Below are 27,856 nucleotides of genomic sequence, written 5' to 3'. Positions count from 1 at the left end.
GAAATGGTCATGCAATGATGCCATTCAGAAAATATAATGACATGGACACACACAGATATTGCCTGATACTGACTCTTAAGACAAATACACTACAATAATTTAACCATGGCACAATAACTAAGGTACAAGGATCATTATACGAGCAGAATGTTCACATAGCACCAATAAATCGATGGAATTACACCTTGAAATGTCAACTGGATTTAAGATATGTGAACATTTCAGCCACCTGTTAGAGTTGTGGGACGACTTGATGTTCTTGGCAGAAATGATGTTGAGAGACAGGACGGCATCGGCAGCGCTGTCATCAACTTCAGCCTTGTTCCTGATGCGACCTGGCAACAGAACACATCAACACAAGAGCTCAAATGACTTCTTCTGATGGAATATAAATGCCTTAAAAAAAAAGGAGCTCAGCAGCAGAGTTTAGTTTAACATCCATGCTGTCCAGATGTAAGACTCCAAACACAAACACTCCCATCCAGCAGCTCTAAAATGTGAAATATAGTTATTTCACCAATTATCCACAGCTACAGTATGAACTGCTTAAAGAGAAAGCCAGCCTGTGGCGAAACAGACACAACTCCCAAGACTGGAATCATGACTGAGGAGCCAGTGTGAAACATTTTCACAAACTAAACCTCCTGAAAGGGGAAGAAAAGGTGTTGTATCAGATTGTCAGGATATCCCCTGACTTGAGGAAGCAATCATGTAGCAACACTATGTTTTGTGTCTCTGGCATCAGTTTTCTGCAGGAAGGTAAAATTAGTCATCCCTGAGGGCAGACTGCTCACCCACGACCAGCTCACGAACATCCTTCCAGTGGAGCTCACTTCCTTTCTCGTGGATGAGAGTCACCGTGATCCTCCGCTGGATCCCCTGCAGCACAGACGACAAGAGCTTAGGATCACAACTAGAGCAAAATGAATCTTCTAAAGACTATGAAATATTATTTACTGGTTTACAAGAAAAAAAAAATATGACTGTATAGATCTCCAGTACCTGGTGCAGTAGGTAGGTGCCATGACAGGGCAGTCCTCCGCTGTGATCCACTACAGCTGGGATGTACCTGTAGAGGGAGGTCACACTTGATCACACACATTGCATTCAAAATATCCAACATTTAAAGAATGACACACAAAAGCTAGGACTGAGATAATCTTTTATTGTTAATATACTGCTGAAACATGCTGTACTTATAATACTTTATTTTGTATGCTGCTGTGTTAGTTTTCTCCTGAATTTGTTGGTACTGAAAGGTTTTTATGTCTAGGAACATATTTTACTGATGTTATTTTACTAAATAGGTTCTATATTTCTTCATCTTTCTATTCTCTTTCGACTACTTTTATATTTTTCTTACCTTCTTTATAATGTCTAGTTTTTCTAAAACATTTGTCAATTTGTTTTGCTGAAACAGTTTGAAGATGAAAGTATTGCTTTTGTTTTAGGCATAAGTAGGAGTCGCTGTATGTGAATTTAAGATCACTCACTCTCCGGTGGGCTCCAGCTCGCTGATCTCAAACCAGACCAGCAGGTCGTACTTGCTGACGCACTGACCCAGGTTGGACTTGGTGATGGTGTTTAACTTGGTGGCTGGAACTGACACACACATAGATACGCACATACACTGGATATTAACATTTTTAATTTCAGAGGGGATGAATGAAAATGAGGGATATATATCAACTGTATTAATTGGATTAATAAATTGAGGCTGAATATGTGATGTGAACACACTGCTGACCCTGGACATTTAGCCATTAATCCTCACATACTGTAAGATATTTTTTTAAAAGGATGTGTTAATTTTAAAGTCCATTATTACTAAAATAAACTGGAAACACAAAACAGGCAATATAAGACATTATATTTAAACCCAACAGTTGTACGTCCTGGGATGCTACGAGACGCTGACTCATAGATTACGCCATCATCTGCTTTCTGACACACATCAGGATAAGGCTCCTATTGAAACAGGCTCATTCATTGTGTTGGAATTAACATTATTCCACATAAAGACTATTGAAATTGGACTTCAGCTGAACCTCTAAAGGTTTAAGCCTCTGGATTCTGATTTAGCTGTGAAAGCTGCGTCAGTGATCTTCTATGATTATGACAAATACTCATTTGGCTTAAAATTCAGTGTGTGAAGCAGAGGTGTCAGCTCAGGGCAGTACGCAAGCGACATGGGGAGGGGTGGACTGAGCTGACTGGACTTAAATAAACCTGCAGCAAGGTGCAGCACACATAACCACTGCAGAGCTCTAATGTGCTACTGCCTGCAGTCACAGAGCACCGCAGGAGCAAAGCACAGCACTAGTCTAAACACTACAACAAAGGTGCATCTGATGCCTTATCTGTCAGCTACTACAGTGTCCGCTGTACCAACCATGGTGCCTGGGCACAATTAGCACAGGGTCACTGGGCACAGGGAGGAATGGGAAATGAGATAGCTGGTCAGCCTCATCTTCCAGACTGGCCACGGCAGAGGACGCCAGGGCGTTAGCGTGCTCGGACAGCGTGTCCAGCACTTTGCCATTCACGTAGCCGCTCATCAGGTAGCGGACCAACTCTATCTTACGGGTGTGGTCTAGGGGTTTCAATGTATGATATGATATTGTATGAACAGTGAGAGAGGTTTGGAGGGAACGTGTGAAAAAGGAGATGTGAAAGAGGGAGGGCAGAGTGGGATAAGAGGATTATGGATGGTGGGAGAATGATTAAATAAGAGACAAAAAAATCCAGAGGAAGCAAGAAATGAAAGAAAAGTGTAAGGAAATATGAAGCATGCTGATAACCATAACGGACTGAAGAAATATGCTGAAATGAGGGTGAAAGATGCAGAACATCTTGCTGTTACAAACAAAACCTTACCTGGTTTAGACAGAGGCATCGGAATAGGATAATACTTCCTTGATGGTGTTGGAGGACTGTTAAATAAATAAATGTACAATTAACTTAAAATACAGCAACCAACTGGCCATCTGGTGTAGCAAATATGAATTATTATTAATGCATCAGAAAACTATGATGTGATATGATACAGCACCTCTACAGAAGAATTTCTTTATCAACTCCACCAACCTGATCAGGTCTTGGCCATGAAGATGCAGCGGGTGCTGCTGGTAGTGGCCGAACACTTCAAACACGATGGGCTTGCTCTTGATGTACTCGATGAAAGACTCTGTCACCTCAACTGAAATCTGCTCCAATGGAGAAAAAAGGAATGTCAAAATTAATCCATAGGAAGTTATTAAAGTACAGCTTTTTTGTGTGTGCGCACTCACGTTCTGGACATGGTAAAAGCCCAGAGGAGCTCCTTTGCCAGTGTTCTTCAGAGGTTCGGTGGAAAAAGCCTCATCATGACGATGCAGGAAACTACGGAAAGACAAACGAGTGTCAGTGTGTCACAGTTATTTGTAGAGTTAGATGAACGTCATTAACTTTTTACATTTTAAAATATAAAGTTGCATCAATAGTCTTAATGATTTTGATTAGTGAAAAGACTTTAAAAACTATGAAAATATCTTTTGTTGTAGTAATATTAATGCTATTAGTTTCTCCCTTAGTACAGCTGTTTTGATTGTGTTACCTTTGTGAGCAGTAGCAGTAATTATTACTATATTTACAATATTACTACTCTTATTTTCACAGTTAGATACAAAGACACCACGTGGGGCTCATACAACTGTACAGCTGAGCTACTAGAGGCTCTATTTTGGAGGATTGTTGACTCACTTGAATTGGCAGAAGATATCAGCGTACTCAGGTGGGACGCCATTGGCCTGCAGCACAGTAACACGGAAGGTAAAGATGCTGCCGATCTCCAGCTGTCCTGCGAGACCGTCACCGAGACTCAGCTTGGTGTCTTCGATGTTGCCCAGTTTGAGGTCTGAAGAAAGCCACAAGGGAAGGTTAGGAGGACTTGTGCTATGATTTACTTTATGTAATCTGCATATGAATTCTCAGCTCTAGACTGCTTTCTGCACATTATCAAGCTTGTGATTTGTAGGGAAAAAAAAGAAATCATCAAATAGCTTTTGTACACATTCCTTCACAAAGCAGTGTAATTTCCATAACTATACATTTGAAGTGCATTCAACGGGACCATCTGCCAAGTGTGTTTCCCACTGGGAGGAGAGGTCGAAATTTACGAGTGGCGAGGTGAAGGTCTGGCAGCCGTACCCATGTCATTGATTCTGTTGAGCTCCTCTGAGGGTGTAATGACCTCTGAACTCTGACCCTGACCCTCCACAATGCGCAGCTCTTCCAGGGACATGCCGGAGCGGGTCATAACCGTAGAGGGAAAGTCATTCTGATTGGACGAAAAAGAGATGGGTGCAGGAGTAGAGGAAGAAACACATTAGCATATAGCTGGAAGAGAGAAAAGGAATAAACAAACCTGCACCTGTGTGAATGCATCTATAGACAGTATCATACTGGATGACTACGGGTTAAGGCTGAAAACAATGTCCTAATTCTCATGTATATTTGTTTGTTTTGTTTTTTTTAAATAGGAACTGCAACGAAACCCAACTTCCTATGCTGACTTCCTCTTTTAACCCAAATATTATACACCCACTCTTTCTCACACAGAGAGATCTGTTGAAACTACTTTCATCTGAGTCTGGGCTTTACCTTTTTGAAGTACTCATCATCAAAGGAGATCTTGGCGGTTCCTGACTGTCTAACTCCTGACCCGTAGTCTGGAGCCTCCTCATCAGCTACAAAGAGACACAACATGCTCAGGATCTATCACAGAAGCATCTCAAAAAGAACACACACAGAGAATCTGAGGGAACTTTCTTTGGAGGACTCTTCAAAATGTCTTCATGCTGATATCAAAGTAGAAGTTAGAATAAAATATATTTTGGTATCTAAATGTGGCACAAACACGTTGAAATGATACGCAGTAAGTGGCAGTAAGTGTGTAGTATGTTTTTACAAAACATACTACACAAAACAAATGTATTCTTCTTCTGAAAGTCTGTTTCACGTAGACAATATCACACAAATGAGTGATTAGCAGATTCTAAACCTCTACATGAAGATCTAAACAGTCTTGCTTATTAGAGAATCTCATTAATTACTCACCAGCTATAGCCTGAACCCCCACACGCAGGAAACCACGCACCTCGCCCTTCTCTGTTACTATGGCAACACGGTGCACCAGTGGTACAGGGTAGAGCAGGTTGCTCAGGTACACGAATGCTCTGAGAGTAAAAAAAGAAAAGAAAAAAGGAGTAGAGAGAGACATGAAAACCTGATACTGATGCAGCGTGGAACGACTGTTGCAGTCTTTAGATTCAGAAAACAACCGCCATGTTATCTGTAACTATCTGTATTTAATAAAGCCTACCGAAAGCAAATTAGATATTCTCTACATTATTTCCAGACTGACAAATATGTTTTCAATGATTTAAACATCTTATATGCATAAACATTTCCAGTGTTTAGCATGTATTAATGACTATGATGACATAGGGTAAAATATTAGTGACGTTTATGTTAAGGAATGATCAAGAAAAACAAAATAAAACACAACAAAAAAATCAAACATGCTCCAGAGCACTGAAATCAGCAGCAGTGTAAACCATCCACTTTATTTTTCTGTGACAGAGCGATGACAGGGATGCAGCAGCAAAGGCTGTAAATAGTAGTTTATTGTGTTGTGTGTGACGATTTTAGTCTCTCACTCACACACTAGCTGATATTTTGTTTTGTAGGACTTGATTTGTTTTGCTGCACTCCTCCTGACATACTCTTTTCTCTGTCTCCTCTCCTTCTCCGCTCCCTCCTTTTGCAGACTCAAGGCGGAGGCGGAGACTAGAGATCAATCTGTGAAATCTCTGAAGTCATAGTGACGAAGGTAGCTGAGCTACGGTTGTTGCAGAGTCTGGTTGGCTTGCAGCCTGCATTGATTTGTCATCTTATTCTGAGATTGGCGTGCGCAGTTTATTAGTGAGCCATGATGTTTACAGCGCTGACGCTACAGCCTCGGTACAGTGTGTGCTGTGATTTCAAATGCTGCTGCAACTTATTATTTAATCTTGACAATTAATTAAAACAAATACAAGTCAGCATGATTACACGTCAACTACCAGTGAGTTAATATGACCTACAATATATTCCAAGAGCAATGTTAAAACAAACAAGGTTATAAAAACACGCCTTTATACAATGCAATAAACAAAACAAAAAACAAAACAGGGTTTAAAAAAAGAACATAAAATGACAGACAGCTAATCAACTTAGACACAGTACTTCACACGCAGATGGGAGTTAATACAGTCACAGCGCAGTGATGGTGGCAGGGGATGAAACATCATGCTGGGAGGATGTGGGGAAAAAGGATGGTGGCTTTTTCATTTTTAAGAACTGAGTCTAAATTAAAAGTAACTCATACAAAGCAGGACTGTGAGCAAAGAAGTATGACTAATCACATTAAAACCAAAAATGGCCCAATTTATCTCTACAAAGCTGTGATGAATACATGATCTGATTCTGAAATTATTCCTTCACCAAGGAGGGATTTACTGATAATTACTGAGCAATACGCAGACAGTAATGGCTCACAGTCTGCAGTCTGTCCATCATCACCTTTCTTCTCTCCCTTTGTTTAACTTGTCTCTACATCTGTCATTACAAGTAGACTTCATTAATCTAAGCCAGCATCTGCCCCATTTTCCTGTCCCTGCCTGAGTGTGGGGGACATGGGTATGCGCCACTGCAGGTCACCAACCTTCCCACCAGGATGAACCAGGGGGAGCGGTCGTAGAAGGGGTCCTGGCCATCGCTGAAGATGTCTGAGCCCTCCTCTGTGCCGGCGTCCGAGCTGGTGTCGTCCACAAACGCTTCATCGTCAATCAAGTCAGACATCTCGCTCTGGCGCTCGTCCGCCAGCTCTGTGATCTCTGAGTCAGTGGTGGAGAAGGTAGGCGAGGGCGTGCGGTCGGCCAGGCGTTCGTTGACACAACCGTGAAAGATGGGAGAGCTGAGAGGGTTGGTAGCGTGGGAACAAGTGGCAAGAACCAAGGAAAGGTAACAACGGAGTAACAGAAGAGTTAAACTACAGCACACTAAGTTTGGCTTATAAATCATACTTCATTGTGGTATGAAGAAAAACATGTCTTTTTATAACTTGCATTGCAACGTAATCAACCATGAACAGTAGCTGTACATTCATTGGTCAGTATAATATGATTAGTGACACCAAAGAATATTATCTCTCCTAATACTTTTACTTTGAAGCAAGCACAACAGAATGATTCATTTCATAAAGAGCAGGTATTACAAGAAGCTGCTAGGTGTCACAGCAGTTTATAGAAACATGATTATTCTAAGCCAACATGAAATGGCAGGATTAATATATAAGTCCTCTAATGTATGCTGGCTGAAAGAGGATAAAACGCAAAATGCCTCAAATTAAGATTTTATCCAAATCCACTATGTTAGTTATACGCTTTTGTATGAACTGGAGCGAAAATCAACATGAGAATGGCAACAGACCCAGCAAAATGATATAAAGATAAATGAAAATGACATAATTTATGAAAAAAAGAAAAAAAGAAAACACAATTCAAAATGTGATGTCAAATAAAATGAATAAATGCACAACGGAATATTGGTAAGTGAAACATGAACATGAAATCAAGAGCAACATATAAAAATCACAAATGTAACATTAAATTATAAAAACAAATCAACAAAGGAAAAATACATTTATGATAACCAACAAAATAACACCAAAAATGCTTAAATGATAGGGCATGATGCCAAAATATGTGATGTCACTGATACACATAGCTCAAGTGACACAAGTTGATTCTGTGTAACAGAAGTTGACCATGAAAATGAAAAATGGAATGAAAGTAAATGCATAAACCCATTTTAAATAAATGGATCACAAAAGCTACTTGAGTGAAGCCATGTCATAAATACATAAAACCTGTTGCTGAAAACTCAAACAGGTCACGACCAGCACAACAAACTGTATTAGAACAGTTAAATACACTAAGTATCGTATGTGCAGTATCGTATGTATGTCTTCTGTTGTTACGATACATACCTCCCCACAAGTTTAAACCAATGGAAGCGATCGTAGAAGGGGTCGTTTCCTGTCAGAGTGCCCTCACCATCCTCCTGGTTGGCAGAAGCCATTTCTCCAGCACGGTCGTACATCTCTCTCATCTGGTCCAACCTCTGCCTGCAAACGATGACACTCAACATTACTGAGAACCAAAAAAAGAATATATGGAGAGCATAACAACAAATGTAACTCAAAGCAGGACTAGTTCAAGGTGTGGTAGGGTCGTTACTTGAGTTTATCCAGGGACCAATAGTGTGTGGCTCCATTCTTCAGGTCCTGAACCTCTACAGCCACCACAGTGCGAGGGAAAGGCCTGGTGTCGCGCTCTTTCTCTGGCTCTGGCGACAGGAGCTCAGGGGGCAGCGGAGAATACAGCGTGTCTGTCAGCAACACAAACTGGAACTGGACCTGGAAAATGGAAGAGGTGTTTGGCAATACAATCATAAAAAAACAACAAGCATGAGAATCAGTTTCAGATTCTGACTTTCAGTTCAGGGCCTCAAGCTCTGAACCTTTATTCAAGATTTGCAGTCTCAATATCTTTTCCAGTTTTACTGCACATCTACTCAAATACAACCCTCCATTTTGTGGCCTCTCTCTCTCTTCCCAGCATCCTCTGGGGGCAAAATGTTAAACCAATTAACAACATTGGACATAAATAACAGACTGAAAGCCAAAGATAAATAAAATAAATCTGAAGACGTCTTTGTGACAGACAATGCCCTCGAGTATCAATCATGTAGCACCTAGAATTGGACAACGATATAAATCACACTGGTCTCCTGGTGGGGGAGGTGGACCATAGCAGAGTAGCAGAGCTGCTTTTAAAGGATTGCTTTCTGCATTATCTAAAAACGTACAAGTTCAGCAGTGCCCAGTTAAATAAATCTCCAGGATCACAGGCTGAATGGAAATCTGAATCAATCATGTCACGCCTATCATGACATCAGCTTCACAGTCAGACATCCCAGAACCCGATACACTATGAGGGTGATTCAGCTCTCTAAATGTGGCTGCCAGGTGAGTTACTTACTTTCTTCTTTAGTTCCACACTGATGGCGTTGGCCTCCTTTAGGTAGACAGCATTTCCCCACAGCTGGTCACGGAGGGAGGTGAACTGATGGTACCTCCACTTCCTGAAGGCCCACTGAGCCAACTCAAACTCATGCTGAGTCCACGGCACTCCAGGGAGAAAGGACACAGAGGTAATGTTAACAGGCATATACACATAAACACACGCACAATGTGAATGCATGTAAAAGCAAAAAAGGACAATACCAGTTTTACTTGTTTTAGCCCAGTCACACTGCTGTTCTTTACATTTTACTGTCTGCAATTCTGGGTGATCCATGAACTGAAATATGTTGTCACCTCTATTTTAAGTCAGTATTTCTCACATTACAGAGCTGCAGTGAAGCATTAAAGTCACAAGTATTGTTTTAGGACCCAGAAGACTAAGAGAAGGAGAATATTAAAGGCTTTATTCCAGTGAATAGTTATATTCTGACTAAACATAGTATTACCTGGACGAATGAGACGTCTATAAATGCATAAGTTAATTATTCTCTTTCTGTTAAAGTTTTGAAATCAATAATGTTTGTAAACAAACAGGAATAAATTAGGACAATATTATTAATCTACAGACAAAAATTTGTCCTTTCGTCTAAACGTGTCACTAAAGGACACAAAAAGTTTTCCACTGTGGATTACAAATCTCAGGTGTGATTCTTTTATACTGTTCTGAAAAGAAAGAAACCAGCAGGTGTTTGTAAAGTAGGGCAATGCGTTTATAATAAAAGGCTGCTTGCTTTGGAACATTGTTATAAATTTCAGGCAAATGATGGGCTAAAACATGAAAAAGTAGTAAGTATGGTCCTTTAGACTTCAAGTCAAATGTTTTTTCTGTTATTAGTAGTTGTTTTATTTTACGGGAATTAGAGGATATATTACTTATGGAATAGCTTGACCTCGAATGAATAATTAGTATGTTGATATTATCACATTTTAATTAATTTGAATGAATATGATGTTCTTTTGATTATGAAACAGAAATACTGTACGCACTTCCCAGTAGTTTGGGCTCTGGACAGAAAATGTGGAAGAAAACATACAGTACTTTTTATTTATATTTTTGGCTTTAAATACAAGAGTTAAAGAAACATCTGCAGGACTGAAAATTTGCAGTACACACCTTCCTCTTCCTCCTCCTCCTCCAACTCTACTTCATCTGGTGTCTCGGCTACCAGAGAAATAGTCTCGACCTGTTTCTGAAGTTCCTGTAATTTGCTCTCGTACACCTGGACACCAACACACAGGAAAGAGGAAAGAGAACATGGACAACTGTCCATCAGCCGCGACAACAGGTGAGCTCAACTAGCCATCTGCACCACACTGCAACCCAAAACATACAGCATTATGTTGGACTTACTACTTATTCTTCATTGTGTGTTTTACTTCTCGATTAAAGTACTAAAGGCTTTGGTTACTGGTCAGAATGATGCATGAATAAATGCAGCTGGATGTGAAGATAATGAGACATGAAAGTGAGTTCACGGTGAAAATAAACTGTGTAATGAGATGTACATAAGAACGGTGGGATGTTTTTCCTTATAATCTATATTTCCAGGTCTGTATCAAAACATATCAGGATGTTTTTAATATATTGTATCTACGGTATGTAAAACATTAGCCGTGATAGTTGGAGGTAAGTAAAACACAAAATAATCAATAACTACATGTCTACTCTCCATAATAAAACATAGGGCATAATCAAAAACTTAATAGCAGAAATGATTAATACGTTCTATTCAAATTAAATAGCAAAAAAAGTAGATAATAAGCAAATACATTTCTGCTTTCTATATTCTTTCTATAGACACTTAATAGAGGAGCTCAATTATTAAGCCAATACAATTAATAAAAATCTTTAAACTTTTCTTTCTTGACAACAAAACATCGTCATATATTTTGAAAGAAATGGCTGTAGGGGAAGATGAGAGATGCTGGTAGAAGCTGAGTCAACTGTAATCCAATGAGGGGCGCCATCATCATCATCATCAGAGCAGGACAGGCTGTGGTCCCGATGACCTCATCGTGTTTGTTCAGTGTCTTCTGGGAAGACAATGCAGCCTTTTCATTTGTCATTAACCTCCTCCCTGCTGAACTTCTACCAACATGCTAAAAGCTGACTTCTTTCAAATGAAACAGCCTTTGAAGAGCCAGTAAGCACTTTTACTGAATGTCGTCACAATGAGTACCATAATGAACTGTGTGAGTATAGTATTTGGAGCAATTTCAAAACATGAATATCTAAAACTCTCAAATTTAATGCCTGAAGTCATGTTAATGGGATGAAGCAAATGCAAACAAATTCATGACATATTGCAAATATGTGACACTCATGATGTAGCATGACAACAAAAATGGCTAATAAGGCTTCTTGTAACTTGTATGGATAGCGTTTTGAAGATAATAGTTATCATAATGGGCACTACTTTAATTAAAATTAAACTTAAGGACCTTTACCTGACCTGAGGTGTTGTAAAGTGTCTCATATGCTCACTCTTGTGTAGTGTGTATATGTGGGTATCTGAATCTGTCCCTAAACTGGTTTACTGGCAGTGGAAAAACAAATAGCACCCATATATAACAAATAACTGCACTTGGAGCATGTCATTTTATTTCAGTCATAGTTTGAAAATAAACCTCCAGCAACACAGGGATTCAGTATATACTTCTTTTTTTTTCTTTTTTAAATGTATGATCACAATTGTTCACATATTCACTGTATGTTTGCACAAGGTGCTTGATTAAGGAGCAACACAACTTGGTACACAGCCACAATGAGGCACTTGATATTGCAGAGTCAAAGCAGACGCACAACACTCAACGGACACTTTGAATAGAGACCCAACACTGACATATATGTATATTTCAAAAAGGAACAGTACATTGTCTATTTGATGTTGTATACTTTCCAGCTTACCCGGTTGCCATCAGCACCACCAGTGCATACGTTAAATAACATTTGTTAATGAAGCATTTATTAGGCATGAGGAAATGTAAGCTATTGCATGCAAAGATAGTCAAAGACATGAGGCGTAGGGTGGAGAGACTAGGCTTGCATATGTCATTATATCATTTGGTTTTTTTGTTACAGCATAGTAAGGCAGAATATATACTGTCAAAACTCATAGTATAAAACACAGAAAATCATTTCATCATTCAGTTTTTGATAGTCCTCAAACGGTCTCTTCCATGCTGCAGTATCACTGTTTCTCTAAATGGATTTGAAGGCCATCTGGTTTTGTGTAATAATTAACACAAAATTTTAAAGCTATGAATGCAGCAAGGAAAAGAAAGATTGACAGGCAGACTTGCTGCTAATTCAAATAAGCATCAGATAAAGCCCAGAGGCACGGGCGACTGATTTCAGGACTCTGATAGATCTATCCAGGATGTGTGAAAACGGTATTTGATGCAGCTAAAATGAGGCAGTTCTCAAAATGTCATCTGACATGGAGAGTTCTCCCGAACGACATTATGCAAACACTTCAAGTCTTTGTCCTCGCTCCAACATTTTCTAAGGCGAGTCTTTGGGAACCATGACAACACTCTGTGGGACATCCAATCGAAACACGGTGAACTCTGTGCTTACTCAGTGAACCACAAACCCAAAATGTAATTTTAAGACCGAGCTCAGCTTATGATGTGTGGTTTATAGAGGGAAATTATTTGAACATTCTGGACTGGTTACAGTGAAACTTAGATAAAAATGTTGTGCATCTCCTAGCATTTTCAGCGTAGAAATTTTCAGATTTGATTGTGTCTTTAGTAAACCAGGATTCAGAGAGAATTATTTATGTAGTCATCCAGGAGAGAACAAATATATAAAATGTAGTTTGTAATGGATATTTAAAAAAAAATACAGTTTATGTATAGAGTATTTCCTAACACATGTCTTAACTAATTAATTACACAGCATATCTATCTATGATGAAGTGCAAAATACTGAAATACAGGTAGGTGGCATTTATATACTTGAAATACATTAAAAATAGAAAGCTTGGGATTAAGAGATCAAGTGGCTTACTTAGAATTTGAATAAATCAGTATGTTACCACTAAAACGTTAGTGTGGTTAGCTAAGATTCCTTTGCAAATGTTAGCTGAACCCTTGTGCATGAGCACTGAATTAAAAAGAAGGAAAACATGTCTAAATGCACAGCAGGATTAATAGTTAGTGCACACCTTCAAAAAGGCACTTTTTGAACATCTCTTTTTGTCAGTCTATTTAAAAGGCAGTCACACAATTGACTAGTGCATCAAGTTATTTTATAATCTATTTTAAAATGTCCAACTTACTGGTCTTTTGATTCCAGATCTAGGCCAATGCTAGTTTGACAGTTTTATGAGGTACAACACAAAATGTACTGATTTTTTCATCCTAACATTCAGTAACATGGAACATAAATAAATATAGGGTGTTTCATTTTTTTCAGTTCCAAATTTGGGCTAAAAAACAAACAAACAAACAAAACAAAATGAAAAGTAGTCACTTCGATGTGTTCATACTGTAGTGGCTAAAACATTCATGATAAATCAACACTAAAAAAGGCAAAGATGTAAACTCAGAAATTCAACCATGAAGATAATTTTGGCAAATCAAAGCATGATTGATGAATTGTCACACATGCTGAAAAATGAAACAGTAGAGCATGGCATGTCTCTTCTGAACAGTCCCTTTATCATCTGTTGGCTTCAATTCCTTATGACAGCTCTCCCAATGATAGTGATGACAGCACACACGATGCAGCAAAAACTGATAAAACGGCATATATTAAGATGAGGATGATGATGATAAAATGTCTTTTTTTTATAATACATACAATACTTTTGGGTCAACCAATGACACACCGATCAAGTGCAAAAGTCACAGTCAGTTTTAGCTGTCTGACACATGTTTCTGAGCTGTTGTGATCTGTAATGTGTTTGCCTACTAAAAGTATATCAAACTAGTTCCTCATTCCACAAGTCCCACTCAGACTGTTGTCTCTCTGCTGGCTTTTAGATTAGGAGCAGACAATTGCCTGCGCATTCGCGGAGGTGCCTGAAAGTTGATTGGATGGTTAGCGTGGTCAGTGTGATGGTACTGCTGGTAGCCACTGAATCTGCCATCTGTATACATCATGCCATTATAATGGCAAGGCTGTTGTTGATAGTGTGGCTGGGGATGTGCTGGCTGGTTCTGATGTTGTCGGGGCTGGTAGAAAACCTGCGAGTGCCTCCTATTGCTTTCAGACTGCTGCAGTGACTCCATGGAGCCAGAGGGCCGCTGGCGGTGATTAAAAGAGTTGCTGCGGCCTCGTTCGTGTGGCTGCTGATGTTGGTTGTTCCTATAGTTATGTCTGTGACCCTGGTTTAAACCTTGCTCCAAGTCTTTGCTTCTGTGCATGACTGCTGGGCTTGGCAATGGGGGAGTGACTTGGATAACTGAAGCAGCCATTTGTTCTCTAGAACATACTCCCTCTTCAGCCTGGCTTTCTCCCTCTTCTTCTTCTACAGCTTCTTTAGGCACCTTTAGCTCAATGACCTGCTCATCTGTTATTATGATATGAGTACCAGGGCTCCATGAGTTGCGGTGCTTAGGGTTACTTTTGAAGGGGAAGCGTAGCTTGCGGTCTTCTGGAGGTATAAAGCGATGTGGTCCGGTATTCCGGCGGAGCTGCTTTGAGATCTCTTGCTGCTGAAGGTTCTTGAGGCGTATCTGCTCTTGGCGCATCCAGCGCATGTGGCCTCCTCGCTTTAGGGTGGAGTCATCTCCTGCACTTTGGCCTGTTTGTGAATCTACATCTTCTTCATCAGGCTTTGTAGGAACAGGAGGTTTTCCTTCTCGCAGGCTTGGAGTTACAGAAGTATTAGTAGAAGGGGCTTCGCTGGGAGGCTTTTCTTTGCCCTCTGGGGTGATGAGCGGAAGGACCTTCTCCATTTTGACCATCTTGTTCCTGAGAGCACGGATTTCCTCGTCCTTCATGTTATTTTGTTTCTTCACCTCATGCAAGATGTCCTCAAGTTTATCAATGTGCACCTTTAGGTCATCCATGACAGCCCCTCCTGGTCGAGACCCATTGCTAATGACATCCTCAATGCGCTCATCACCGACTCCTACAGTGTCCCAAACATCCCGAGCCACTGCCCTCCACGAGTCCCGCTCGTTGGGGTCCTTCTTGCTGTAACTAGCACAGAGCTCCTTCATCTTTACAATAGCCAGTGCCTCAATTTCCTGCCGTGTGTGGCGGAAGTCATTGAGCGCCACTTCATAACAAATTTCTTTGACTGCCTGGATCTTCAGGTCAGAGATGGTCACCCACTTGGAGTCCTTGGTGATGCGACGCCGCTGAGGGATCTGGTACATTTTAACTGGCTCTCTTCGCTTCCCACTGCTAGGTAATCCACACTTTTTCACTATGGTTTGTAGCTTGCTGGGGGGCAGCTTTTCCCTCAAGGAAGTGATCAGCCTCCAGCTCTCTTCACAAGACCTCTTATCAGAGTCATCCCCACTATCAGAGTCTCCATCCTTGAGAAAACAACACAGGAAACAAACCAAATGGTTCCCAAAAAAAGGAGAAATTAAAATGGGAAATCAAAGAGAGGATGAAAGGATGGCTTTTTAAAAAGAATGAATAAAAGATATGAATATGCAACATGGGAACTTCAACCATTAGTAAAGTCGAAGTTAAAGACAGAATTTTGCGGCTCAGAATTTTAAGATTTAGGATATTTATCAAAGACGACTCTTAACACTGCAAATATGTCATTTAAATGTTTTGCATACATCATTACTGTACAAGATGTATGGCAACATGCACATTATGCACATTCCCAGAATTATGTAAAATAAAGATAGAAAAACAAATGAAAATCCAACAAACAGTGGCTTCCATTGACTTTCTTGTCAGTTTATCGTTCTCATATTTTCTCTAGTGAAATGGTGACATGGATCTTCTATAAATTTTAATTCTTTAAAACATTTACTTGTTGTAAAAACAAGGATGGGGATATTGTTCCCAATGTTGCATATTGATATTAAAAGTAAAGGTAAAGCATGTCTATTATGATTAGAAAAGAAATATCAATAGAGGATAGTTGCTGATTGGAGCACTTTTGTATTGTTTTGTGATATTCCTCTTCTTAATTGAATTTTTTTGTGATTTGAAAGCTGGATCCCAACACATGCTAGAGTGGCATGCATGTAGATGGATTTTGGAGCTTTCCCCCTTTAATCCAGAAGGTTTGAGTGGTTTAGTATTAGCGGTGAGTTAGAAGACAGAGTGTCCTTGCAGTTGAAAGCCAGTAGAGAGGAGAGGCAGAAGTGAGGGTACGTGTTAATCCACTACAAGAAAGATGTTAGTCGGAAAGAAATGCAGTTTCTCATTTTTTTGTAGACAAAGTACATTACAGATCACAACCATTTGATAATTCAGATCTTGTGTATGATACTATATCTATGGCTAGAATTGGACATGTGGGGAGCCTGAACCCTATTCCTGTAACTCTGCACATAAAAACCACCAGAGTATGGAAGAGGTCTGTGATTCATTGATTCAACTGTAAGCAGTGTTGTTGAGCCGTGCCCTCAGTGTGCTGCACAAATGCCAGGTAAGGCTAGCAAACAGAGGTAGTCAAAGAAGTCAATGAGAAACCACATTGTCACTATCTGTCAAAAAACTACAGCAGGAATTGTTGTTATCACAATGCATTGTACATGTCAGCAACTGCATTGAAGAGATGAAACTCAGGACAAAATAGAGCAAGAAAACTAGAATAGAAATCTAATCCAAGCAAATCAACAGCCACTTCAAAGTTGACCAGCTCAACAGCAAACACTGCAACTTAGTCCAGAACCAGTACTGAAGGAGTTAAGAAAACATGCTATTAACATGAACCATGCAAAAGCAGCACCGCAGTATTAAAACGAGGCAATGTGTTTCAATATTGACCAATATTCAGTCAGATTTAAATGAATTTTTGATTAATATCAACTTTAGCTGTAAATTGCTGTTTTGCAAGATTCAGATCCACTATAGAAGACACAAGAAAAAGTGGAAATAGGGCTTTGGAAAGGGGAAAGCTTTACAATCTAATTCTCACTCAATCAAATTGCTACAGAAAAAAATCTGTTAAAACTCAAGAGGAAGGCGAGTAAAAGCTCATCTGTCCCAAACCAGAAAAACTTCCATGCAAGAAGAACAGACATGCGCTAAGAGTAAAAAAGTGTGTTTCTCTCACACACACACAGACACGCACACACAAACACATTTCAAAAGTGTGAGAGCTCAGAGTGAGAATTAGTACTAGTCAGATTTAAATTGACCAAAATGAAATCCAAAAAACAAAAACTATATTTCCAATTGACAATATAAACCATGCTTTAACTTTGATTTGCACATGTATCAAAGATATCCTGAATTATATTTCACACACAAAATATCACACACTCAAGAAGCTGCCTTAAAATATAGCATCAATAAATTATATTTAATATCTATTAAACCCACTCTGCACTTACTCGTCTAACATGATTACAAAAACAGACTGAGGCCATAAAATTCACAAAGTGGGTTTGTTTAAGCTTAATTGAACTCACCAGTCGCTGTTGTTCCAGAAGTTGGTCCGCTTCTTCCTTCTCCTTTTTGTACAAGATTTCCATTTCAGTGAGCCTATATCATAAATAATAAAATATGATATACTGTACAATCTATATTTGAAGCAGACTATTAGACTACTGGATATTAATTTAATTATCACTAAGAGGATACCTCTTCTCCATCTCCTGCTTCATGTCGATGCCCTGCTTCTCCAGAAGCTCCCTCTGAGCAAATGTCCAATCCACCGGCTCCACGGGGGTTTCGGCAGATGGCGTCTTCTCCCTTTCAGCTCTGGCCTGCTCCGGGTGGTTGAACCGGAACACATGGTTCTTTCCCATAATGATACGGTTACCTGTAAGAAGGTGGGGCACATGTGTGGCAGAAATTAGCGTGTACAACATGAGTACTCCATCAGTACTGAAAGATTTGAGCCCTCCAACTTTTGATGCACCGTGAAAAATCACTCTTTGTGATATTCTGCTTGTTCAATTATGATTTATGAAGTCCAAGAAAAAACCCATTACATGAATTCAATTATCTATAGTCATTAGGAAATCAGTCATCTTTTCTTGGCCTACATAGATAACACAGACATCACATTTACAGCATTACATAAATGAGATATGTACCTGAACGGAGCTGGATTGCATCCTCAACACGTTTGCCATTGACGTAGGTTTCTGATCCCTCACAGGGCACCAGCATGACGATAACTTCAGCAAAAACACACAGCACCGTCATCAGTGACTCATTTTGAAAAGCTCATCATCATTCAGTTCAATGAATAATAAGAGATAAATATGTCGATAAATGTGTCGTGTAGAGATTACTGATATTTAGGGCATACTGTTTCCATTAGCAAGAGAAGATGAGTTTTACCCACTGACAAAGTGTCAATGGTTGCTTTTGGAGGTATTTAGGGACCAAAGGTATCAGGTATCTTCTTTCTTACTATATTCAGTATAATTCAAAATAATCCAGATATTCAGTACACGTCCTTACATACACCAAATCAATACCATAATATGGTGCCTCACCATCTCCATTGGCATTCCTCTCACTGCGGAAGATACAGTGCTCCTCCTTGATATGAGCACCACTTAAAACAATGTCCTGTCGTCTTTCAGCATCGGCCTGACCAACCCTGAAACAATTGCAGAGGCCATTTTGAGTGAACAAACACTGCCATCTCATTGTATTGACAGCCATTTCGACAAAAATTCAATGGCAGAAGTTAAACGGAACCTTTAGACCATTACTTGTTGAAAGCAGCGCTTCTGAAGCACTGTAGTTTCCTTCGTCTGTGATTCCGTCATCTATTATCATCCCCCTGGGGCGAAATTGTAACAAAATACTCAACAGGAATAGTCCATTGAGAGGGCCCAAAGGACAAAGAGGGGAGGAAAGTAACTTTAGACAGTGAAACTCTTTGATCAGTGGCAGATTTTAAGCTAGTTCCCCGTGACTCTGAAAGTCCCTCTTGCTCAACATCAAAAGAGAAAAAATAAATAAATACAGAGTAGTTTTTGAGAGACCCTGTCTGTGAAAAATTCCATACTTTTCCACATCCTCTGCAACATTTCAGTGTCATCATTCAAGTCATGGTTACCTTGTTATCCCATCTTTGATGTAGTAGAGCAGACACTCTGACATGAGAGGATCCTCATTCAGGTTAACCAAGTGTGGAGTCTACAGATGAAACATAGGAGGTAGACAGTTCATAAAAAGTTTCACAACTCTCATCAATATTGAACAGTCTTGAAAGTATACCAAAACTTAAAATTAAATTAGCATAGTGTCACCTCAAACACTATTGATCTGTCAGTGCATGGCAGAAATGGTGACATTGTCACAGAGCTGACGCCTCCTGAGCATGATACATCACTGCAACGCTACAATGCTAGGAGCTACTCCACCAGACCACCAACCTTTTTTGGGGAAAACACCCCATTAAAGTCTGTATAAAGATCACAAGGCTTCTCAACAAAATGTTGAGGTGTCGCAGCAAGTGAAAAGAGAGAAAAAGAAATGAATGGAAGACAAATGGATGTGAACAAATGGAAAATGGGGGGGGGGGGGGGGGGGGGCTCGCGTGATCTAGTGATAGGCTGGTGCTGCAACAGTCCAAGATAAAAGATACTAAAGCTTTTTTTTTTCACAATCACACCAGCACGTCTACTTCATGTTGCTGTCACACAGTGCTTCCTCTACTGAAGGATGCAGAAGAGGCACGGAGAGTAAAGGGAATATACATTGCATGTAATTTAATTAAATTTTAAGCCTCATGACAGCTCTTATAGCTCTAAGCAGCTAAAGGAAAGTTCTGAATAATCTACTCAGAGTCAAGTATTATATTCAAACATAACTTTAACTTCAAAGAAGCTTAAATACAGAATCACTTATCAACTCTTAATACAACCCTTTTCATTTTAAAGATAGAACAAGCTCACGTATGTTACCCCGTCAATGTAACAAGACGGGGTAAAAATGAAATGTCATGCATGTTCCGCACTGTAGTTAAAAGTAAATATTTAAACATGAGAACATGTTTATGTAGTTATATCACTATCACTATTAAAGACTAAACTAAACTCAGTTGTGGGGGCTACATCTAGTTCAGGAAAGGTCTTCTACTTCAATCAAACAAACCTTGGGGGGAAAACAGTCAAACTGCTCATCAAATGGCATTTCATGGCTTAGCTGAGTGTGTGAAGGAAGGAGATAAAGAGTGGAAAGACCGATGAGAAAAAACAGTGATGGTACAGGGAGGGTTCACAGATGTGTGGAAGTGATTGTGGAAGGGTGTACATCACCACCCACGGGAAATATGACCACCGCTATCAACATCTTGTGTCTTGTATCTGTCCTACCTTTTTAGGAGAGAAGACCCCTAAAGTGCCACCATCTTCACGAATTGCCACACCCATCTCTGCAAGCAAGGCCTCCCTGTGGTGAAGAAAAAACATGTGTAGACTCCGAAATAATACTATATAATTGATAAAACATTTAATCAAGCAGTGCGCTCACACAATGTGTTGCTTATATTCTACTCTAAAGAGAAACATATACTTTAATTCTGGATATATTTCTTCAGCAAAGAGCCTTTGAGTTGATAAGAGACAGAGGATAAAAAGTTATCATGTGCAACATTACAGCAAGTGGTTTGTGGTATAACAACAGGCAGAGATTGGCACCAGTGAGACTCAATGGACGGACAGACAGTAACACAGTTGACGCTTGCAGCCACAGATGAGTGGGTAACAAGGAGAAAGGGTGTTTGTGCAGCAGAGTGTGACAACACAGAAGGGAAGGAAAATAGACAGAATGAGTGCAGGGGAAATGAGACAGATAGGTGAAGAAAGTGAGACAGACAGCACAGAGGGGTGAAAAGACAGAGACAAAGCTATGAGGGGGGTGGGGAGGGTCGTCTCACACTGACAAGGCACAGACGAGCTGACAGAGGGGTGGAGGCACACACAGGACACAGGATGGAAGAGAGTAGACAGTTTGCCAATACTGACCTCTCCATGCGGATTGCCTCAGTCTTTCGCAGTTTCTCTTCCCAGGTCTCATTGAGCTCAGCAATGATCTTTTCTGATTCCTGAAAACCAGTGGGAAAGTGTGTGGAAAGCAGAACCAGCTTAACTATTAGCACTGCAGTAGTTACTGTGTCTTTAACTCACTAACAATAGGCACACCCAGGCTGGATTTGTGATTTAATTTGCTAAAGGAATGAAAGACATGCCTTCTCGGTCAACTTATGTACTTCTTTGAGTAAAGAAAGTTTTGAGATAGGGATAAAAACAAAAGGGGGAGGGTGTGTGTCAGGGCAATTCTAATTATATTGCTAAAAGATCATCCAGTACAGTCTGTACATCTGTTCTTCATCTCCTAGAGCCAGTGAGGTACCTGGATATCAGTTCTTCTGGATATTGATATATTTGACGTGTTAGAGTAAAAGGTTAAATAATACACTCCTCTTAGTTTAACACCACAGTGAATGTTAAGCTTGGGCAATACTGACAATGATGTTAGCTTTTATAAGAAGAAAGGGAAAAGATAACCGTCACAGTAATCTTTTTCTGAAAATAGCCCCGACACCTTAAAGGAACAAAGAATGTGAATAATCTGTGCCTCACTATTAAAGCTAAAAGCCAATACAACACAATCTATTTTGGTCCAGTTTCCTCCGTATCTGCGTTGGTGCTTGACGTCATTGGATGACAGACAGACTGGGCACCGCTGTTGCCATGGAAACTGCAGCTCCTCATGGTTGGTCGCTGCCATCCTATGTGCTCCCTTATCAACAGAGTGAGAGGTCTACTGCGAGCGCGAGAGATATGAGGCCACATGAGGTCTGATGGGCTGGATGCGTTTTGATTAAAGGCTACGTTTAGGCTAAAATTAACAAGCGTCTTGACATTAAGTTAACTTCTGATTTACTGAACAAATATAACACGGTGTGCAGTGTTAAGCTCGGACTGTAACTTTGTATGAACTGACAGATATTTCAGTGCTTTGTGATGATGCACCTTATACAGTTACTATGATATATAGCTCTAAATACTATTAATATCTAACAAGAAGCACTAAGTCACTTCGGTCATTTGCACACACACAAAAAAAAAAAAACATAGATGTTGTAGAAATTCCCATTTAAAAACACTTTGCATGAAACATGTAAAAACTATTCTGTTTTCCCAGACAGCACACATGTGAGTCCAGGGACAGATAGCTATGGTAAGGCTGTTGCAGTTCACACTGGCCAACTGTACCTTAAGTCTTTCAATGGCCTCCTCTCCTCCAGGTGTGGACATGATGCGCTCCTGGATGCTGGTGACCGATTGAAGACCCACCTGGCTGCACAGTGAGCCAGAAGATGGAGAGGCTGTCAGGGAACCAATAGGCGCTGTGGAGAAATGGCCAGGGCGTTGATTCTCTGAGGCTATCAAGTATCTATGCTTATTGTTCTGAATGTCTTTGAGGTCTGAGCCAACAGCAGGAGAGAAAGAGAGAGAGAGAGAAAAAGAATACAACACACAGAGAGAAAGGTGGGATAGGCCCGGGACGGGATAGGGGGAATAAACCACATAAAATGGAGGAACAAAATACCAAATAAGAGGAGAGAGAAAGAGATGGGGAAAGAGAAAGGACAAAGGGGAGGGAAGACCAATGTAAGAGACACGTCAAAGGGTTAAGACAAACATTTAGCATAATGATCAGCTACAGAAAGCAGCAGTTTTCACTCAGGTAGTTTAAGGCTTGCACCAGCTCTTAAACTCTCAGAGAAAGTGCACTGAACTCAGTTTGTTCTCTATTAAGAGAGTTTCCGGTTGGTGGTTTCTCTGTGGGCCAGAATTACAGTGCAGAGCAATTAAGACTGAGCACTTAATTTATAGTATGTGCAGTTCTGAGGAATAGGGTGATGTCACTTTGTTGTTTTTGTCTTGAACTATTAACATAAATGAGAACACACACTGTGTGAAGACTGCCAGCAGTTGATTAACTACAGGATGGGAAGGACATGGAGACTGCAAGAAGGCCCAGTGGGGGGACAGATGAGAGTCACTGACGCATGCTGCCAAAGTTCAGCCCGCAGTCAAGTAGTTCGATTCACCACACACACACCCAGACACACACACACACAGGCAGTCACACATCTACCATAACGGAGCCACAGCAGCCTCACTAAAGGTCAGCCAGCTTATGTCAATATAAGGACCTCAAGGACCTCTGAGGTAACAGACTATGCCTTCTAAGAACCAATAAAAATTGCTACTAAAAGTGGAGCTTAAATTATTTGGGAGGTGCTGACATTTAAGAAACAATGTGTGCAGTTGACACTGGCAACATAGGACGTAATATTCAAGTCTACCAGTTCATAGTGGGATGACAGCTTCGAAATGTGCTTTTACCCTGCACATTAAGTGAAGCAACATTTACATTCATTTGAGCAAAAGGGCAGGAGGGAAGAGGTTTTAGGGATTGTTGAGAATAAAACAGAGGACACACTAACTATTCAATGCAAACTATCAACACATCAAGTTAGTTAACTATATATAAATACACCTTTAGTAAGTAGCCACTACTCTAAGTAGCCACTACTTAGAAATTTAAATCATGCACCTTTCCTTCTGTAGCTCTGAGCATCAGTTTGAGAGCAGAGAAGTGCCATTCTAAAGCTTTGAGCACTGTCACCTGCAGCAGATGGTTAGTAAAAGAAAACAAAATAAAAAGCAGAAGGAAGTGAGGAAGTGAGTCAAAGGCATGGCATGGTAAGAAAATGATGTGAGTGGCTGGGGGTGGGAAAGACAGACGAGCTATTCTAAAAGTAATGTTTCTAAAAAGTGATCTTCCAAAAGTAACTTGTGATACAGTCGGATCAGAGCCTGCAACTAGCTGCCTCACCCCCATCATTCTAAAAAATAACAGAAACAAGCGCAAAGCATGCTGACCTAGTGGCATGCCGACCATTGCCAGATCAGCACATCTCTGAGTCGCCTTCTATTAAGCTTTAGTTTTTCAGCATTTACATGCAAAGCTGGTAGCAGATTTAATATCAAAAGGTAATGGGGGCATAAGCAATGATAGCTATTAATAAAGCAAATAGTGAAAGGGCAATCCATGACTACCACACATATACACACATTTGATTCCACTTCCTGGGCAATCATCCCCCATAGGATCAACTGAGGGGAAGTAGGAAAAGATGACAAGGGTCAGAGATCAGCACTAGTAGAATGAGAGGAAAAGGTTACAGACATTTCTTAGTGAGCTGGACAAGAATGATAATGAGGATGAGAATAGATGCCATGGAATGACTTGTTAAGTGCCATGTCATTAGGCATGATCTAAGCAGGCATTAGCAAGTAGGCAGGTTATTAATCAGTTTAGATATTAGAAGTTATTAATGGGTGTATTATGTCTCTAATTGACTAGGCTATGAGCAATTACTCTTGTGTACAGCAAATGAAGTGTGATATTTTAACGTGGCTTTTAACTGCCATTTGTGTTGTCAGTCACAATCAGTCACATGTGACCATATAATCATCATTAAATGATTAAAAAATAACCAACATTAATCTTCTATAAATTTGGTTGTAAATATTATACACAGTACAAAACATTTTACCCTGTAAGGAGGCATAATAAACCAGTATCTTGGTAAATAGGTTTCTAAGAGCTGTTTTTAGTTTTGTACTAGGCACAGGTACAAGCACTGCGATGAAAACAAACTCTGATGACTGAAAGCGACGAGACGGTGAAGGAGAAACAAGATGTTGCCAGACGCTGACGTCGCAGACGCTAAGAGAGAAGGTAGATGCTGTGTGGCTGCAGATATGGCCCGCTGTGATAACATTAAACTCACTGTCCAGGATGTCTCCCAGGCCCTGGGCACGGAGCAGCTCCTTCAGTCTAGCGACTTCATCCTTCAGGTCACGCACCAGCTTGTTGTTGGGATCCTCATTGATGACAGCATTGCATTTAATGTTCTTAGCTCGGTCGGCGTAGCTAAAAAGAATGGCAATGAAGGTTCGTAGTTAAGAATAATTGCAAACAAGGAGCAGGAATTATTTTGTAAGTTATCTACACTACAGTATGTCCTTGATTGAAACCTTACCGGAGGGTGCTGAGAGTTTCATCATAGTTGATATCTGCAGGACTGAGGGCAGCGACCATGGCTGTTCTTGAGTTTCCACCTGATGACAAAATATTAATAAAGAGATCAATTATGTGGCAATGTGGCCAAAAATACAGTACACACTGTATGTAGATTCAAACAAGACAGATTCATATAAGATTTATTCATTTATGATATTTGTGCCTTAAAATGCTCAGCATGGGGGGAAAAAAGCACTACTAAAGCAGAAATTAATGCTGAATACCAATTCCACTAACACAAGTCTCCCTAGACTAAACTGGTATGTGATACACGTGTCAGTTAAGCTACACTGTACACCTCTCCTCCATACATACAACATCTGAACCAACGCGATGTGTGTGCTTGTCTAGTTAGGTTGAAATACAGTCTGCTGACAGTGTTCTTCTTAAATTGGCAGAGTAATGTACACTAGCTCCAGTCATTTCTTTACCCCCACTTTGCATTACAGGATACAGATGGTTAAATTTTTCTTGCTGTCCAGGAATAATGTGTGTGCTACACAGTTTACAGACATAAATTCCACCATATTCCACCAGTAAAGGATGTTTATCAGGTGATGAATGTTACCAAGGTTCTCCCTCAGCAGCCACGTCAGAACAGAGTCTCTGTACGGGATGAAGTCACTCTTCTTCTTTTTCTTACTCTGCAATACACAAACATCCATTTAAGCTGGCAGAAAAAAATGGCAATTGATGTTAAATTATCTGTTTTAACACTGAAAATTAGGGATGACAGTTAAGACTGAACACTGATGATTTACCATGACAAACACCTCATATGTGATGGACAAGAGATCAGGTAAAATGAGTAGAGTCCTGATTTGATTAGCTTTTGCTTTGGCACAAGGGTTGATATTTTATTGGGCATGGTGGCTACAAAACCAGCACTTAGGTGGTGACTTAGGTGGTGACAGAACACAGTGCAGCAACTTCAACATTGCAAATGGCAAAAGGTTGTCAAATCTGTCTCATGGGGGGGGGTCAGAGGTTAGTGGTTGAGCTGTCAAAGGGTTTACCTTGCTGGTACAGTTATCCTGTGTAAGCAGGCATTACAAGGACAAGAGAAGAGAAAACAGAAGGGCAGACATTACAGCATGCCAGGCTACAAACATTAATTCCTTCAGAAGACAGGGTCAAGATGTAGAGGATAAGAGGGAAGCCAGAAAAGAAGAGACAAGAAATAAATAAATAGAGATAAAACACTCACCACTTCAGCCAAAGCAGAGATAACTTTTCCTAACGTGGTGAGAGATTTGTTGATGTTTGCGCCCTCCTGCAAACAGATGAAAAAACATAATTTAAGAACCATCCAAGGTAATACTAGTTAAGATTTGGAAATGTTGTGCTGATGGGAGTCTTACCTTTAGCCTGGTGCCTTTAGCTCCAGTGGAATCTGCTCGTTCGCTCCCTGCCAAGTCTACCAAACTAATTTTACTGACCTGAAGAGGGAGTAAATGCATTTTAGATGCATCAAAGTTTATGAATAATTTACATTTGAATGATAACAAACTATTACTGAAAAAACTGTAGCACTGACTGCCAAAAACATTCAAATAGTTAAACTAGCAGTCAAAATGTCTAAACATTTGGACATTAGTGTCAAGTGAGATGCAGCTAGGCACTAAAATCTGATAGAGTGGCTAAATACAATAGGCATTGTGTTTACAATAACACAGTGGTCTTTGTATCTCCACATTTAGAGGAAATGCTAAAAGTCGAATCTAAAATGGCTCTTTCTTTCTCCGATCACCACCAACTAAGAGAACCTTAGGAGACATCTTACTTAAGCAAACTCAACAAGTAACAACCAGAATGAATACAAATATTTCTAACAGCATCAGAGCAGAGTCAGTCATAAGTTATAAACTTAAAGTGTAAATGCTTAATGATTTAATTTAAGAATCAGAAGAGTGCCGTCTCTTCTCGTCTCCTCTGACCTTTTCTGTGGAGAGGTCTGTTTCGCTGTCATGTTTCTTTTGTGTGAAGACGATGGTGAAAACAGCATGTGACCTGCTGCTGGTCTCATTCATGTTTGTTGCAGCCACAGTTCTGTAGGTTAGCACATACAGGCATAGTTAGGAAATACAGAGTGATATAGATATAACACATCCTTCTGAGCACTTTAATCATTCTTCCATTTAAATTATTCAGTATTACTAATGCTAAATTCATGGTCTTGGATATTGCTTGTCCTATCATCGCTGGGTTTTACACCTATTAGAGAAAATTTAATCTAAGGGATTACTTAGTGCAGCGGAGGTGGATAATACTGTGAGGACACCAAATACAAATACACAAGGCACACTCAGAGGGACACAGTCACAGGGGAGATACGGGCTGTTCACGCCATGTTCTAGAAATAAGCCTTCTGAGTCAGCACAGGAAGATTAAGGCAGGGTTCACTCCTCCCCACAGGAGCTCTTGTAACACACGCACACTGTATAACCAACACACAA

The 27,856-nt window shown here is 40.1% G+C and overlaps 1 protein-coding gene across 12 annotated transcripts in view; it reads right to left on the bottom strand.

The window, feature by feature from the left end:
- Positions 1-27,856, bottom strand: part of kif1b (kinesin family member 1B) — a 54,044-nt gene that overhangs the window by 7,053 nt on the left and 19,135 nt on the right. The window contains exons 7-39 of one of the 12 annotated variants that reach the window (XM_019254417.2): positions 27,338-27,449; positions 26,762-26,839; positions 26,608-26,673; positions 26,417-26,434; positions 25,969-26,044; positions 25,360-25,438; positions 25,108-25,250; positions 24,386-24,427; positions 22,514-22,647; positions 21,260-21,339; positions 20,609-20,684; positions 19,348-19,427; positions 18,776-18,882; positions 18,368-18,451; positions 17,910-18,090; positions 17,738-17,810; positions 10,284-10,389; positions 10,157-10,174; positions 9,126-9,274; positions 8,322-8,500; positions 8,072-8,209; positions 6,746-6,997; positions 5,098-5,216; positions 4,642-4,727; positions 4,189-4,318; positions 3,742-3,895; positions 3,291-3,381; positions 3,088-3,206; positions 2,878-2,933; positions 1,494-1,602; positions 1,003-1,069; positions 795-879; positions 230-335 (exon numbers count right to left, since the gene is read on the bottom strand). In XM_019254417.2, coding sequence (XP_019109962.1) covers positions 230-335; positions 795-879; positions 1,003-1,069; positions 1,494-1,602; positions 2,878-2,933; positions 3,088-3,206; positions 3,291-3,381; positions 3,742-3,895; positions 4,189-4,318; positions 4,642-4,727; positions 5,098-5,216; positions 6,746-6,997; positions 8,072-8,209; positions 8,322-8,500; positions 9,126-9,274; positions 10,157-10,174; positions 10,284-10,389; positions 17,738-17,810; positions 17,910-18,090; positions 18,368-18,451; positions 18,776-18,882; positions 19,348-19,427; positions 20,609-20,684; positions 21,260-21,339; positions 22,514-22,647; positions 24,386-24,427; positions 25,108-25,250; positions 25,360-25,438; positions 25,969-26,044; positions 26,417-26,434; positions 26,608-26,673; positions 26,762-26,839; positions 27,338-27,449 — 3,393 coding nt within the window. Of the gene's footprint in view, positions 1-229; positions 336-794; positions 880-1,002; positions 1,070-1,493; positions 1,603-2,877; positions 2,934-3,087; positions 3,207-3,290; positions 3,382-3,741; positions 3,896-4,188; positions 4,319-4,641; positions 4,728-5,097; positions 5,217-6,745; positions 6,998-8,071; positions 8,210-8,321; positions 8,501-9,125; positions 9,275-10,156; positions 10,175-10,283; positions 10,390-11,749; positions 15,668-17,737; positions 17,811-17,909; positions 18,091-18,367; positions 18,452-18,775; positions 18,883-19,347; positions 19,428-20,608; positions 20,685-21,259; positions 21,340-22,513; positions 22,726-24,385; positions 24,428-25,107; positions 25,251-25,359; positions 25,439-25,968; positions 26,045-26,416; positions 26,435-26,607; positions 26,674-26,761; positions 26,840-27,337; positions 27,450-27,856 lie in introns of those variants that run through there. The other 11 variants (XM_027288473.1, XM_019254421.2, XM_019254420.2 and 8 more) reach the window with 11 other exon arrangements.

Source organism: Larimichthys crocea, chromosome XV, assembly GCF_000972845.2.
Source record: "Larimichthys crocea isolate SSNF chromosome XV, L_crocea_2.0, whole genome shotgun sequence".
Classification (NCBI taxonomy): domain Eukaryota; kingdom Metazoa; phylum Chordata; class Actinopteri; family Sciaenidae; genus Larimichthys; species Larimichthys crocea.
Note: the sequence above shows the minus strand (reverse complement) of the source record. Positions and strands in the feature narration are given on the sequence as shown.